General features: G+C 40.6%; 2 protein-coding genes across 3 annotated transcripts; one reads left to right on the plus strand and one right to left on the minus strand.

Moving 5' to 3' along the window:
* Positions 1-372: 372 nt before the first annotated feature.
* On the plus strand, positions 373-8547 carry LOC103978693 (protein trichome birefringence-like 12). 2 transcript variants are annotated; one of them, XR_010495098.1, is made up of 5 exons: positions 373-983; positions 3053-3193; positions 6442-6691; positions 6786-7606; positions 7763-8547. XR_010495098.1 is itself a non-coding variant. In XM_065143539.1 (4 exons), the coding sequence occupies exons 1-4, from the start codon at positions 397-399 to the stop codon at positions 7065-7067; spliced, it is 1260 nt and encodes a 419-aa protein (XP_064999611.1). In that variant the 5' UTR covers positions 373-396; the 3' UTR covers positions 7068-8547. The 2 variants fall into 2 exon arrangements, 1 of the variants encoding a protein (XP_064999611.1); XM_065143539.1 differs by having other exon boundaries at positions 6786-8547.
* LOC135633708 (cocosin 1-like) lies at positions 8327-9746 on the minus strand. Its single transcript, XM_065143540.1, has 3 exons — positions 9536-9746; positions 8750-9467; positions 8327-8678 (listed from the first exon to the last, which is right to left on the minus strand). The coding sequence occupies exons 1-3, from the start codon at positions 9693-9695 to the stop codon at positions 8525-8527; spliced, it is 1032 nt and encodes a 343-aa protein (XP_064999612.1). The 5' UTR covers positions 9696-9746; the 3' UTR covers positions 8327-8524.
* Between the last annotated feature and the right edge of the window lie 4924 nt (positions 9747-14670).

The following is a 14670-nucleotide window of genomic DNA, read 5'->3' on the forward strand; positions in this document are numbered from 1 at the left end:
CAACCATCAATTTAACTATATATAATAATAATAATAATAATAATAATAATAATAATAATAATAATAATAATAATAATAATAATAATAAATTTAGAGAATTATCTTTGTAACACTATTGAAAAAGTCGGATGACTAAAATAAACATTCAATCACAAGATTGATGATTTAAATCTTGATAAGATAACTTTGAGTGAATATATTTTTAATTTAATTTAATTTAATTTTTCTATTTTATTATCACATAGGATTATAAAGTTTGAAAAAAATACAATATATATATACATATACATATATATAATTCTAAAATTATCGCGGAATATTTTAATAAAGCAATGAACCAAACTTTCCCTCGTCTTGGGCTGATATCAGCACCTGACTCGAGCGCAATGTGCGCAAATGGCTCATCACCTCCACCGGAACACATCGCCACCGCCCTATTTCCTTCGTTTCCCCTCGCCGGCGCTCCGCCTCTCCCTCCTCCTTATCATCACTCTCGCCCTCCTCTACGCCGCCTCCGTCTTTCTCCTCCACCCTGCCTCTTTCTCTCGACGCCTCCTCCCCCCTCCGCCTCCATGCGGCGCGGCCGCCGCCGACCTCTCCGCCGGCAGATGGGCCCGCGACAGCCCGCGGCCCCTCTACGATGGTTCCTGCCCTTTCCACCGCAACGCCTGGAACTGCCTCCGCAACGGACGCGAGGGCATGGATTCCATCAACTCCTGGGTTTGGCTCCCCGATCGCTGTGATGGGCAGCCGATCCCACGGATCGACCCAGCGGCGTTCCTCGGCTCGATGAGAGGGCGAAAGATCGGGTTCATTGGCGATTCGCTGAACGAGAACTTCTTGGTTGCGTTATTGTGCACGCTGAGGTCGGCGGATGGTGGGGCGAAGAAGTGGAAGCGGAAAGGGGCGTGGCGGGGTGGCTACTTCCCCAAGTTTGATGTTGTCGTGGCTTATCACCGCGCGGTGCTGCTCGCGAAGTACACGTATGTGGCATTGTTCTTTTTTCTCTTTGTCATTGCTTTGCTTTGTGGATCTCAGATCATGCATCTCAAATCTGCTTCTGGTTTGAGCTTGACTTCCGCTGAGTGCTATCATTTCAGCCATGATTCAGGACGTCTTTCATGCTAGATTAGTAATGCACCTTCTTGGATTCGCTTTTGGGGTTTTATTTGCGGTGAAACTTGAAGTTAGAAGATCCCTAATCAATAGAGCTATACAATAACGACACTCGAGTAACTTATCTTGGTTTCGAGCCATACAGTAACAACACCGGAGTATCTATGGTAGTGAAAACCAGACTTCTTTGTGAGAATTAATGAACAAGTGTTAGAACTATGCAACATATATTTAAGAATCTGCAGACTCATATATTGCTATTTTAAATGCTTATGGTTGTTTTCAATCTGGAAGTCTTCACATAGCTGAACTGGCAATTGCGACATATGTGGCACTTGCTTGACGGGTGTATGTGAGTATAATACCGAATCACTGGATGAAGAATTCAATGACAAGTCAGGTGATACTGGATTTAGTGTGTATGCTACAAGGGTACATAATTACAGAAGATTTTTGTAAATGGTGTATAACTTATCATGGTGCCTTCCTCTTACAGAGGGCATTATATGCTCCAGAATAGCAGCTAGGTAACACCAAGTAAGCTTTATCTCATTCTATCAATTATAAGCTGGGGGTGAGATCACCCTGTTTTTGATGATTCCCATAAACTGTATCAGGGAATTTGAACTGGTGAACTTATTTTCTAATGAAGCCCATAGGGAAAGACAACTGAGAATATGTTGTTAGCTTTAGCTTTAAACATTCTGACACTGCACAATAACTTTTAGTGCTTCACACGGCTGTTGTAGAAAATACTGAGTAATGTTGTTCAGCATTCACTTAAATTGAAAGGATGGCCATTACATATAATTTTCCAGAAAAAGACTTTAAATAGAAAACTTGTTCATCTATATAATAAATTATCTCAAAAGTTTGGGGACAAATGTCACATCTATACAACATGGCCATGCAGGCAATACGACATTGTATCCCTTTAACATGGCCAGCAAATGCAACAGCATCTCATCTTGTTCCCTACATGAAGATGAAGTTCTGGTTATAACATCTCATGTCACTTAAAACTTAAAGCTGGAAATGAAATTCCCTTGGCCAAATTACCTCTTCATTATTTAAGAGTTTTCAATCGTTACATGGTCAATGATGGATCAGAACTCAAATATAGAAGGTTATATGAATATTACAAAATATTATAATTGGTATCGACTTGATAACAATTCTATATTGCAAATTCTTCAAAATATAGGCAAGAGAAACTTAACATGAAAGCCAGTGAATTTTAAGATCTGCATTGCTCTTTATCTTTTAAGCTCAAACAACCAGGGCAAGTAATTCATTAGAAATATCCCTCAATTTCGGGAAAAGTCCTGAAGGAGGAAAATGCCAAGTTTTTTTTTTGTGTTTGAGAAATATTAATTTTATAAAGAAAATAAGGAATTGCTCCAATACATGATCTCGGAGCAATTATGCAGGATGTAATTATCAGTTTAGACTGGTTGTATCCTAAATTGTGCTTACTCATCAAAATTTATTTCACTCTTATCATATTGGATGGTTGTCTTTAAATAAATTTTTATTAGGAGAACAAAGAATGCCCTAAGAAAACCATCTAATCCCTGGTGGTCCATGCTGCTTCACTGTTATGATTCATTTTGTTATGGTTGCAACAAGCTTTTCCCATCCTCCAAGATTTAGTGCTCATATTATGTGCTATATAGACCCTATGTCATCTTAAATGTGACACTTCATCCACAATCACAATTGCAGTATTATTCATCAAAAATATTGTCCTTGAGCTTTCTGAAATATGTAAATGAAAATTTCTTATGCATAGAGGTGAGAATAATAATTATCTCAGAGCTTTCACCAAAAATAATATTCTGTGCTGATCTATGTAGTTATTTGTGTCATGTGGGTTGTTTTCTCCTTATGTCACATTAATCGTCAGATGTTTACATGCTCAAACCTGTTGTTTAAGGTGGCAGCCTGTGGATAACTCAGCTCATCTTGGTCAAGATGGAGTGAAGGGGACCTATAAAGTTGATATTGATGTTCCAGCTGATGACTGGGCTAATGTCACAAAGTTCTATGATATCCTGTTATTCAATACTGGGCATTGGTAAGTTCCATCATGCATTTCTCTTGCTTCATACACGTCATCTTTGTGATTGGTTTTCATTCTACTTCATTGGTTCATGCTAGGTCCAACCAGTCATTTGTTTGTTACTGTGCCTTGCTCATCCTGGCAAGTGATAGAATGGTTTAATGCACATCTGTGAAAAGAGTTGGAGAATGCTGGTTTGTAGTGCCTGCACTAATCATATAACTGTAAAAATGGATGCACACCAGCATATATAACCCAACTGATGTTGAGATGTGACCAGTACATACCGGCTTACTGCAGTGTTAAATGGCAATGGACCCCAGTAACCACTCAGCGACCACCAGCCTCATGGTGGAGATGCATGCATGTCTCTGACATGCTTGTATTTGGTACCTTGCTATAAGTAAGATTATTGAATAAATAGCCACAAATCTGAAATATTTCAAAACCAGTGAATGCTTGTTGACAGTGGCGTTTGTGAACCATAACCTTGTTCAATGTTTCTAAATTATTCATTTGCATCCTAGTCAGTTGATATGCTTTTATTTATTCAAGTTTGCATTATGGCACAACATGTATAGTGTATATAGTGATATGTATCGAGCCATTAGCCAGCTTTTGTGGGGCTCTTTGTGTGGCCCTGTTTTTCAGTGACAAATTTAGGCTTCATTTATTTGAAGGTTTAAAATAAAATATTTATGAAAATTAATGAACATTTGATGTTTTACTTTTTCTGATCTGGAGTATTCATCTGATTAATTGCATATTTGCTATACATTTTTTAATATTCTCTTTTGATAACTAGTGTAGGGTTATTGATGATATTGTCATTTGACAAACGTGACATTTGCAAAATATCCCCTAAAATAATGTTCAAATGAGAAATGAAGTAAAATGAAATTTATTTCAGCCATTGATTAATAGAGCTGAATCATGACACAGAGAAATAGTACAAGGAAATAATTACATTCTTACTCAACAGACTGGTCCAATTACAAGATAGTCTCGGCTCAAGTTGTGTACCAAATTTATGTCATTTATATATGGCCTTAAGATGGACCACTTTAAAACTTAGTTTGGATAAACTTGGTCTCAAGCCTTGTATTGCATTTAATGTGCAGGATTTGTTCCTTGATCAATGTCAAATTACATTCTCCATTGTACTAAATCAAGCATAAATTATAGTCACAATTAATTGTCATTATATGTTAAATAGATTCCTGAGTATAACTTAACTACGGTTTCTGATCATGTTTGCAATGTTGAATTCCTGCAGAGAACATGTTTAACACTAATACTTGGCAACATTACATTTTCAAATTATTGTTCAATTAAGGGTGATATTTCTGCACTCTGAGATGATGATGTTGTCCATGTGATTCTTCTTCCATAGCTGCTCTTTGGGGAGCTTAAAGGCTTATGTTACTCTTCTATGGGTTCTTCTACAAATGTATCCTGCAAGCTCTAGCTATTCATAAGCTACCCTAAGGAATTACTAGTAGTACAAATTGTCTACCGAAGACCACTGCACTGTTTCATGGAGATCAGTGTGAAGTTAAATGTTTATAAACATTCTTTAGGAAATTTTACTGAATGTGGACAAATACAAAATGATATCAAGAAAGATGCACTTTTTATTGAGAGACATGAAAAATGTTTATTTCCTTATGCAAGTTCCTAGATTGTGGTTATTTCTAGGTTAATACTGTACTGTTCCTTGGGAAGGAAACATTTATGCACATATTGAAATTAAAATTATATCCAAATCTGTAGTCATAAGCAGCAAAAATGAGCGATCCCTTTCAAATGATGAAGCTCTCTAGAAATAAAGTTAAAGAAAAAGAGCAAATTAAGCAATTAGCGAGCCTTTTTTAAGTAGATTGAATGAATATGTATTTTACATTGTCATTGGCCATGTGATGCAAATATTTCTTCCAAAGCCTGTCAAGTGAAGTAACTATGATGTTTTTTTGTTTCTTTTCATGTTTGTAGATCATTGCTTTTGTCATACATTACTTCTCATTTGGTAATATACACACTACTACGATATTATTAATTGACTATAATTTTGTTGCCTTTAATTTATGTGGTCATGAGGCAATAAAAGTGGGGATAATATCTTATGTTGTAGCTAGATGAGATGAGACAATTAGTATCAGTGGTGTGAGATGAGGTAGAAGTAATCATAAAAAAAACTTTGTTAACACTATCATTAAAGGTTTTAAATGCACTTAACTAAACCAAGAATATTGATTTGAAACGAGCTCAATGGTGGAAGAAGATCCATATAGCCAACCCCAAATAATTAGGGTATTACAGCTTGTTGTAGTTGTAGTTGTTGTATCAGTTCAACTTAGAGCCTATTTAAGTGCATACAAATGTTTGAGGTAAAAGAATCACTTTCTGATAGATCTATCTTTTGGAAGTTGACTTAATAATTTTGTTTTTTTAATTATGGTTGAAGAAAAATATTTTTGTGGCAATGTTTTTTTTTAAATGGATTATTTTAGAGATCATCAATTGTCGGTAATGTAAAATTATGGCTACCGGTTGATGATCTTTGGTTGTTCATAATCGATAATTTGATCCCAGTCATTGATCATTTGTAATTCAGATCAATCAGAATTGATGAATGATGATCATCAGCCTTTGACCTCTGGCCAGCTAGTGGTCAAAATTAGGTTATGGTCACCAATTGACTTTGATGTCAATGTTATCAAATCAGAATATTTGGAATTGGTCACTTTAATATAGTGCCCCTTCCCTTTGTTCACTCTTCTGTAATGATATATGTCCACTGTAGAATTTGTGCATCAATTCAGCCTTCTGTTAATTGTTTTCCTTTTATTTGTTGTTAATTATTGTGCACAGTTCTGATTCAAGCTTTACTTTGATCAGATCATGTACATACATTTTTGTTTCAGTCCATTATTTCTCATGGTTCAACACCTCATCTAATATTTTAATTTGGTCCATTCTCTGTAATTAAATAATAGTTTGCATGGACTCAACCTCTTGGTTTCCATGTGATGGGTCATATTTTTCTAAAGTGTATACTTATATAGATGTTATTTTATTTGCACTATGAAAGTGTTTCTTATGTTTTGGGAGTTTCTGTATCTGTTGTTCATTATGAAACATGTAGTTCTCACTCTTATAAGTTATAACCTGCTTTGGCTGTTCTTGAGATGGTTATATTGCTCTATAACTTTTGTTTATGGGACCAAATTATTAAAGGCTGTTATCTTAACCGACTGAAACAGGTGGGGCACTGATAAATTCCCAAATGAGACACCACTTGTTTTTTATCAGGGAGGAAAACCATTAGACCCTCCACTTGGAATCATAGACGGACTCGAGGTAGTTCTGAATAGTATGATCTCCTACATTGAAAAAGAAGTCCCTGAAAAGACCCTCAAGTTTTGGCGTACTCAGTCACCGAGGCACTTCTTTGGTGGGGAATGGGATCACAATGGCAGTTGCTTGTTCGGTGAGCCTCTGAAAGAGACCGAGGTATATATGCTGATTGAATCTTGTTCTAAGCTTTGAAAGATACATTGTGGTTAGAATACGTGTTTTTGACAGTTAAATCTGATGTCCTCCACAGCTCGATTCATGGTTTGACGCCAAACGTAAGGGAGTCAATAAGGAAGCAAGGGAAGTAAACTCTCTGATTCAACAAGCATTGCTAGGTACAAACATAAGGTCTCTAGACCTGACTCATATGAGTGAATTCAGAGCAGATGCACATCCAGCAATCTGGTTGGGCAAGAAGGACGCTGTGGCAATCTGGGGCCAGGACTGCATGCATTGGTGCCTCCCGGGCCTTCCGGATACTTGGGTCGATATCTTGGCTGCCCAGATCATATACAACTTAGAACTGGGCTGACAAACGTGCAGAAACAAGCAGCATCTTATGGAGCATGCCGATGTCTTACAGTCACCCAGAAACTAATCATCTGAAGTTTGGTCCAACTGGTTACCATTTAGTTGCTTGTATCTTCTTCCTATATTTTTTTTGACAAGATCATTCATAATTTTCTTCACACAAAATCATTCATAATCTTCGGATAGAAATATAATCATACTCTTTTACTTTTATTCTGTCCCCTTCTTATGGGGGCAGCGGCTTTAATGCAATCTGGGCAAATTCTAGGCAGCTTTCAATTGTGTTAACATTTTGTTGATGTCAGAATCTTAATATCTGTTTTTTAGCTTTATGGTTTGCATGTGTTATATCTAATCCTATGGTGTACACAATTGTAATTCTCAGTTCTCACAAGTATTCTTGTAGTTCTTTCCCTCTTCCAAAATTTTTTGTTGATGTATATTGAAGACTTTTTACTGAAACTGAGGGTTAATTTGACTTGAAGATGATTGGAGATTGACCAGAGACAATGTCTTGGATCAACAAAGGTTTCCGATGAGGTATTGGCTTGTGTCTTCCCCAATTTTCTCTTGATTACAAATGATTTCAGGTGGTAGAACATCTTTTGACAGATCTAAAATGGGTTATCAATCTTATAAAGTTGTGTTCTTTTTCCCGGAACTAAGAAGATTTATATCATCTTTTCTTGTGGACAGGTTCCGAGTTGTTGCAACTTTCCACAGCTATGTTTCCAGATCAATGCAGCGGAGTTCGGAAGGTTTGGTCCCCTCGTCGAAGAACCAGAGCTCTCAGCCGGTGCACCATCGTCGTCCCCGGAGTAACCTCGCGCAAGATATAATGGTAATCCAACATACCATCAACTTTTGATGTTGACAATTGTAGATATCATTACCAATATTTATTAACTAAACCAAAATTTGAAGAATATATTTCTCGATACATTTATTTATTTTTATCCTAGAGAGAAAGGAAGAGTGATTTATTTTACACAGCCCACAATCATGTATTCTTAGGAGATTTGTGACCATCTGGATTGCAGCAGACATGATATTCTGTGGCCATAAATGCTGTTCGTAAAGCGAATTAGACATGAGATTCTGTGACTATCACTTGGATTTTGAATGACCCTTTGCTTGTGCTTCCTTTAATGAACCTTTTTGCTTGCACTCTCTTCCATGAACTTTCCCTTTCAGGTCTCTCTTATCAGACATCAATCAACCATGCGCTGTGTAGCACAGTGATATTTGACGGCCATGAGCGAAGGTAAGAAAGCAGATCAAATATATCATAGAGAAGAGACTATTGCTCCTCCTTATTGGAGACATAAGCACTCACAGATTACACTCTCAGCCTTGCATCGGACACTGCTTATTGCATCACACCAAAGCAAACCAAAGCAGGTAGATCGAGACCAGTTGAGTTCCAGCAGACGCATCTGGTAACGCCGGGAGTCGCTCTTATTTTGGCGCAGCTACGATAACATCATGCGAGCTGCCGTGCGCCCTCACGAGCTTCAGCAAGTCCGAGGTCACGCCCAGAGATGCTTCGAGGACGTCGGCGTTTGTGAGGCTCAGCGGCGACGTCTTCCCCACCACCGGGTGGAAGATGGGCCTGCAGAGAACGCATGAGGAGCTTCGCATCAGAGCGTCAACGACCTGAAGCTTTAAGGCGCTTCTCGTTACCTCTCACTGGTGATGATGGAGAACCACTCCAACCCCTCGCTGCCCGCGACCGCCGCCATCACGTAGAACTTCTGCACCACGAACACGCATCCTGCTGCCACCTCCTTGTCCATGATGGTGGCGCCGTTGACGCCGCTGATCTGAACTTGTCCGCTGCCTCTGGTGATGTACACGAGCTGGATGGCGGGGAAGAACCCCGGGACGCGCATGGCGTTGGGCTCGAGCTTGGTGATGTTGATGGAGAACCTGAACCGCCCTTCCAGGGCGGCGAGGTTGTCCTTGGTCATCGACACGACGTGGCCGCCACAGGGGACGTGGTTGCTGAACCGGGCGCTGTCCTCGTGCAGGACGATCCCGTGGCGGTCGCGGTCGTGAGTCTTGACGCACAGCTTCTTCTCCGGTTTGATGATCTGGATGCCGGCCTGGCTCGAGAAGAGCTTGGCCGCCGCTTCTTGGCTCACTCCGCAGGCCTTGGCGAGGAAGTCCGTGGAGAGGCCATTGTAGACTGCCGCTTGGCCTGCAACTAAGAAGTAGGTGATCAAGCCCTGGGTGAGACCGGCGGCGGCGTCGCCCAGGTATATGATGGAGAAGTCGGTGTCCCCGTCGTTGTACCACCATGTGTAGGTTTCTTTGGGCACGGCGATCACATCTCCTTTCTTGATCAGCACCGCCCTTTCTTTGGTCTCCCCCGGCAGTATCACCCCAACCACAGCTCTTCCTGCCGCAGGAAAACGAGCAGAAGGTGAGGAACAGCATGACAAGAACCGAGGAAGACGATGGTGGTACCTTCAAGAACATAGCCAACTTTGGAGCAGTCGGCATAGTGCGGCAACAGCAGACACAGTGGCTCCAGCTTAAAGGGGAAGTCGATGAGACCATCCTCATGGGTGGTGGTAGTGTCAGCAGCAGATGCACCATTGCCTTCGGCCTCTGTCTTGTCCGCCATTGCTCGGAGAATCCCGCTTGCTCTGTCTCGGCGAGTGCAAGTGGCAAAGGACAGCAACGGGAGCGGCTTAAATAAAGAGAAGCGAAGTTGCCACCTTCTTCCTCCACCTGTTTGGCGAAATTTCAAGGATCATGCTTTGGCACGTGAAACCTTGTTTTTTTGGATTATAATCAAAAAATTAGCAAGACAAGTCCTTTCGATCAGCTTCATCTTTGTAAAAGTGACAAGAAAAGCCGTGGCATTAGGTCAAATGGTCACATCAACGTGTTCCATGCCTGGTTAACTTCTCAAAACACTAGGCTTTCTCTGGCGTCAGTACTCTCTAAGGTTACTATAGCAAGCATTTGATTTGATTTTCTTGTATTTTTGAAGATTTTAGAAGGTAAACTTCAAACACTTTTGGTGTTTGATTTAAGGTTGAAGGAAGTTTTGTCAGGAACATATTTGTGTTTATGTGCCAAGACATATAGGATAAATGCAAGAATACACATGAAAACCACCAAAATAGTGAAGTATACATTACATTGATGGTAAAAGTAGGTCTTGGTTAAGTCCTCAAGATCTTTGTTGAATAGACTCCACTGGAGGTATCCATCACTCATGATCTCCCAAGAATGGTGAAGAGAGAGCTCTTCTTTCAATTATTGCTGGTACAAACAGTGACAACTTAAAACAAAAATATGGACCAATGGATCAAAAGATGTCTTTTAGCTCAAAGGAAAAAAGGAATCATTGATGTTAAGTCTCAACCTTATTGCTATTATGTGTCACAATTAAGACCCACTTTCAGTAGAAATTGTGCAGCATAGATCAGCATCTTATAAAAAGTTGAAAGAGTCAGATACATTAAGATAAACATGCAGCACAAAGAAGGACACATAGCAATCTACCTTAGTGAGATGATGATTGCAAGGTAATCTACCTTAGTGATTCTCCATGCCCCACTCACTTGCTATTTATTAGATCATAAAACATTTAATTGTAAATTAAATCCAACAATTTATGTTTGTTCAATAGACAACTAATAAAAAGATCATGGGATGATAATTATCTAACTTTAATTGAAGGGAAAGACCACAAAGTACAACAGAGTTTGTGCACCACATCACATCTCATAATGACTTATGCTACTAAATTACATGTTGTGTGAAGCCTGCAACAATTGAGGCCGACTTGTAATCCCCCATCTCATCCATCCATTGATGGCATGCCTTACTTGTCAGTGTGGACTCCACAAATCCAATCACATCTCACAGTAAAGTATTCTTGATGAAGAACTGAGATAAAAGAGAGAATAAGAAATGGGAGCAATTCCTATCGAAGGACCCCAAAAATTAGACTCTTCATTCATGCCGGAGCAAGAATCCAAAAAATGTTAACTCAGATTGCGACCCTGACCGTGGACAATCACCCTTTACCAAACTCTATCATTAAAAACATGGTGTGATTAGGGTTGACGATCAATACAAGTTGATAAGAATAATTATTGAAGAAGTTTTATTGAAAAAAAAAAGAAGTTTTATTGAAAAAAAGAAGAAGTTTTATTGAAGAAATGAAAATGCTTCGATACATTAACATGTTCTCTCTCCTATTTATACAAATTAGAAGAAAGAATTTTCCTCAGAATAAAAATTTTTCTCAACAGAATAGAAAGATTTCCTCGTATAGTGAGGAAATCTTATTTCTATCACGAGTTATCATACAATTTGTTAATCTAAATTATTGATCAAAATATTTAGACTATAATTAATAATTATATATTCATTAGATATTTATAATATAATCTTAATTTTATAGATTTGACATTCTCGTCTAGATATATAGCTCTATTCTATTCGAGATCAATGATTCGAAAATAGTTCTATTATAATTTAGTCGAGATATAGTCCACGTCAAATAGATGATTCGAAAATAGTTCTATTCTATTCGAGATCAATAATCAAAATATTTCAATTAAAATTAATAATAATGAATTTATTATATTCTTGTAAATAGGTAGGTGAGATGAATCTGCTATGGGATGTGTGGGTGAAGTTACTAGGAATAGGATCATGACATAATGCGAGGAAGACCACCATGAACAGCCTGTGCACCGTTCTAATGGGGCCGTCCATGTGATCTTCGTCTGCCGAGTGCTCGTCGCAGCCAATAATGGTGTCGGTCATGTGATCATGTCCTTCATCTGGCACTCTTTACATCCCTTCCATCGGAGAAGAAAACGAAAACATACTGTTCAAAGTTATCCAACACAGCGAGCATCATATCATCTAATTCGCAGCGTCACCATATCTCTCTCTCTCTCTCTCTCTCTCTCTCTCTCTCACTTACATCTAACCATTGTTATTGTCGGTATGTACGAATGTTCAATCTCGAGAGTTTTGCCGTCAGTTCACGTCATGTTCGTCGTTAGCCGTCGTTAGCCGCCATGCCATGCACGGTGCCAATATAATATTATTACTCGTGTTTCACGCATGACCCTCTCACATGCATTTTTGTTATGTGCATGTTGGGATCCCACATAACATAGACCTAACCCCATCCCTCCTTTTTCCTTTATGCCATATATATATATATATATATATATATATATATATATATATATATATATATATATATATATATATATATATATATGATGTGAGTTCAATTTCATAAATTTTATCGGTCTAAATAGATCAATATTTTGGCATGTTCCTTTATGACAAACTTCTAAACAAGATATTGGATGTAATGCTTATGTCTCTCCGTTGTCTTTTGGCATGTTCATGCCTTGTACAGCAGGTAGAGGGGCGGCCGAAGACTAAATAGTCCCATGTTAGTTGGGTTGGTGGCCTATTTAGGCTTGTAAATAAAGGTTATGTCATGTGGACACGTGCGAGAGCTTTTCGGTCTGTAATGGACCATTTTACCCTTTGTTGTGCAACTATTCAGAGCTTGTAAAGTCTGTTTGTAATTTGCATTGTCTATGAAGTGTTTTTCGGACATGTTTGCTTGTGGATCCCGATTGAGGCGTTCTCTTTAACACGTTCTCTCTTTTGTTGGTCCTAAGGGACAATGGGAGGCTTCGGGGAGGCTGACCTTTGCGGACGGACGCGCGAGGGTTCCGCACGCCTTAGGCAAAACCAGCTAAGGTCGTGACATTATGGTATCAGAGCGGGACAAGCACTCATAGAAACACTTGACATGCAAACGTGGGGGACCTAGCGGGGCTGCGTTGAGGGCAGTCAGCACACGCGCGACCGTTTGAGGGAAAACATGGATGGAGATGTAGGGAAAAGAGTCGCTCAGAGGAGCGAGCATCTGAGATTGGCATCCAGAGGAATGGCCAACCCTTCGCGCAAGAGGCACCACGAGAACAGGCGAGCTTGGAAGAATTTGGAGCGCACAAAGGTTGGGATGGCTGAGTTTGAGCTACGGCTCAACGTTGACAACTATACTTGATAGTGCTCTAGGCAGGCGAGGCGCTTGGCAAGAATGAGACCATCCAAGGTGGAATGAGTTGCTCAACGACCAAAAGAGTTATGCAAAGCTCACAGAGGTGAGGGGAATTGCTAACTCGAAGAATTTGGTACTCATGCATGGGCTTGTATGCGGACGATGGAATGTTCGTGGCCATCCCAAGGCGACCGAGACTCGGCGCCATGGAGCATTGAAACTTTCTCTTCGGCATGCAAAGGATACGTCCGGAGGAGGCTGAAGTGTGCAACGAGTTTAGCATGTTGCTAGGCCTGGAGGGGTGCGGCGGTGGCTGTATTGACGTGGAGGCGCAATCTAGCAAGTGCGTTTGCAAGAGGCAGAACAATGCACAGTTTGTTCAGCAGATCGGAGTAGTCCAAGGGGATGGTGGTCTCCGAAACGAAGAGAGATGTTGCTCCAACGGGACAGTTATCTAGGAGGGATAAGTCTCGGCACTCCAGAGGGAGAATCATGTGAGACGGACTTCACATGTTGAGGAGGAGTACCTCACAAACAACAACTTCACGAAGCTCGATGGACTGAGCAAGCGGCAAGGAGTTGTCGCATGATCTCGCTCGAGAGAATGCATTGGTGGATGCATTGCGAGATCAAGTGGGGGAGCGACCTGAAGCAACTTAAATGAAGGCACACTTAGAGTCGATATGGAGATCGGACTCAAGGGAGGGCTGACCCGTGGAATGGAGGGCGCGAGGGCCACCATCGACTCAATGCAAAAAAAAAAAAAACGAGGAGCGGAACAACTTGGGTGTAACTTGGCGAAGTACCCAAGCCGCGTGAAGGGAGCCAGCATAGAAGTTGGAACTTGGAGCAGAGGCACAATGCTTTCCTTAGATAGAGGTCAAGGACATTAACTCTTGCAGAGACAAGAGTAGGATCATGTTGTTCCATGGGTCCTTCTTTCTGACGGAGCGGACTCATCTTGCATGGTGCCAAAGACGAAGGGAGCTTCGCGGCACATGCACCTTAACTCGGAGAAGCATTTGATGGAGGAACTAAGGTGACTCAATTTGCGGAGGCGAAGTTGGGTTCAGAAGGGCCTTAGCACGGGGCAAGAGGACGCAGAGGTGGGTACTCTTGAAGAATATGCCACAGTGTTGCCATTTGAGTTGCTATGAAGGAAGCAGTGCGCAGCGGAGATTGTGCTGGTAGGGGCAGAGGCCCAGGATCCAGACAATGGTGCACAGATTACAGTGAAGTCGGTGGACTTCGAGAGCTACTAGGCGACGGACTGTCCTAGAGCGGTGCTTCATCTAGGTGTGACCCAGGAGTGGGTGGATGAAGGTCGATTGCTGGAGGAGCGAACAAAATCGAAGGTGGAAGGGACCCTGCGATGTATTGGCAGAGGCCACACATGGAGGGTTCACAATTCGAGTTTATTCCACAAGGATCATAATGCAATGGAGATGTCACCAGGAGGCGACATGGTGCAGCGGATCGTGGTGGAACAGTTCGTGGCAATGCGATACACACAATCCATCCCGTGAGGGATGAGATCATA

This window comes from Musa acuminata, chromosome BXJ3-3 (assembly GCF_036884655.1).
Source record: "Musa acuminata AAA Group cultivar baxijiao chromosome BXJ3-3, Cavendish_Baxijiao_AAA, whole genome shotgun sequence".
Lineage (NCBI taxonomy): Eukaryota > Viridiplantae > Streptophyta > Magnoliopsida > Zingiberales > Musaceae > Musa > Musa acuminata.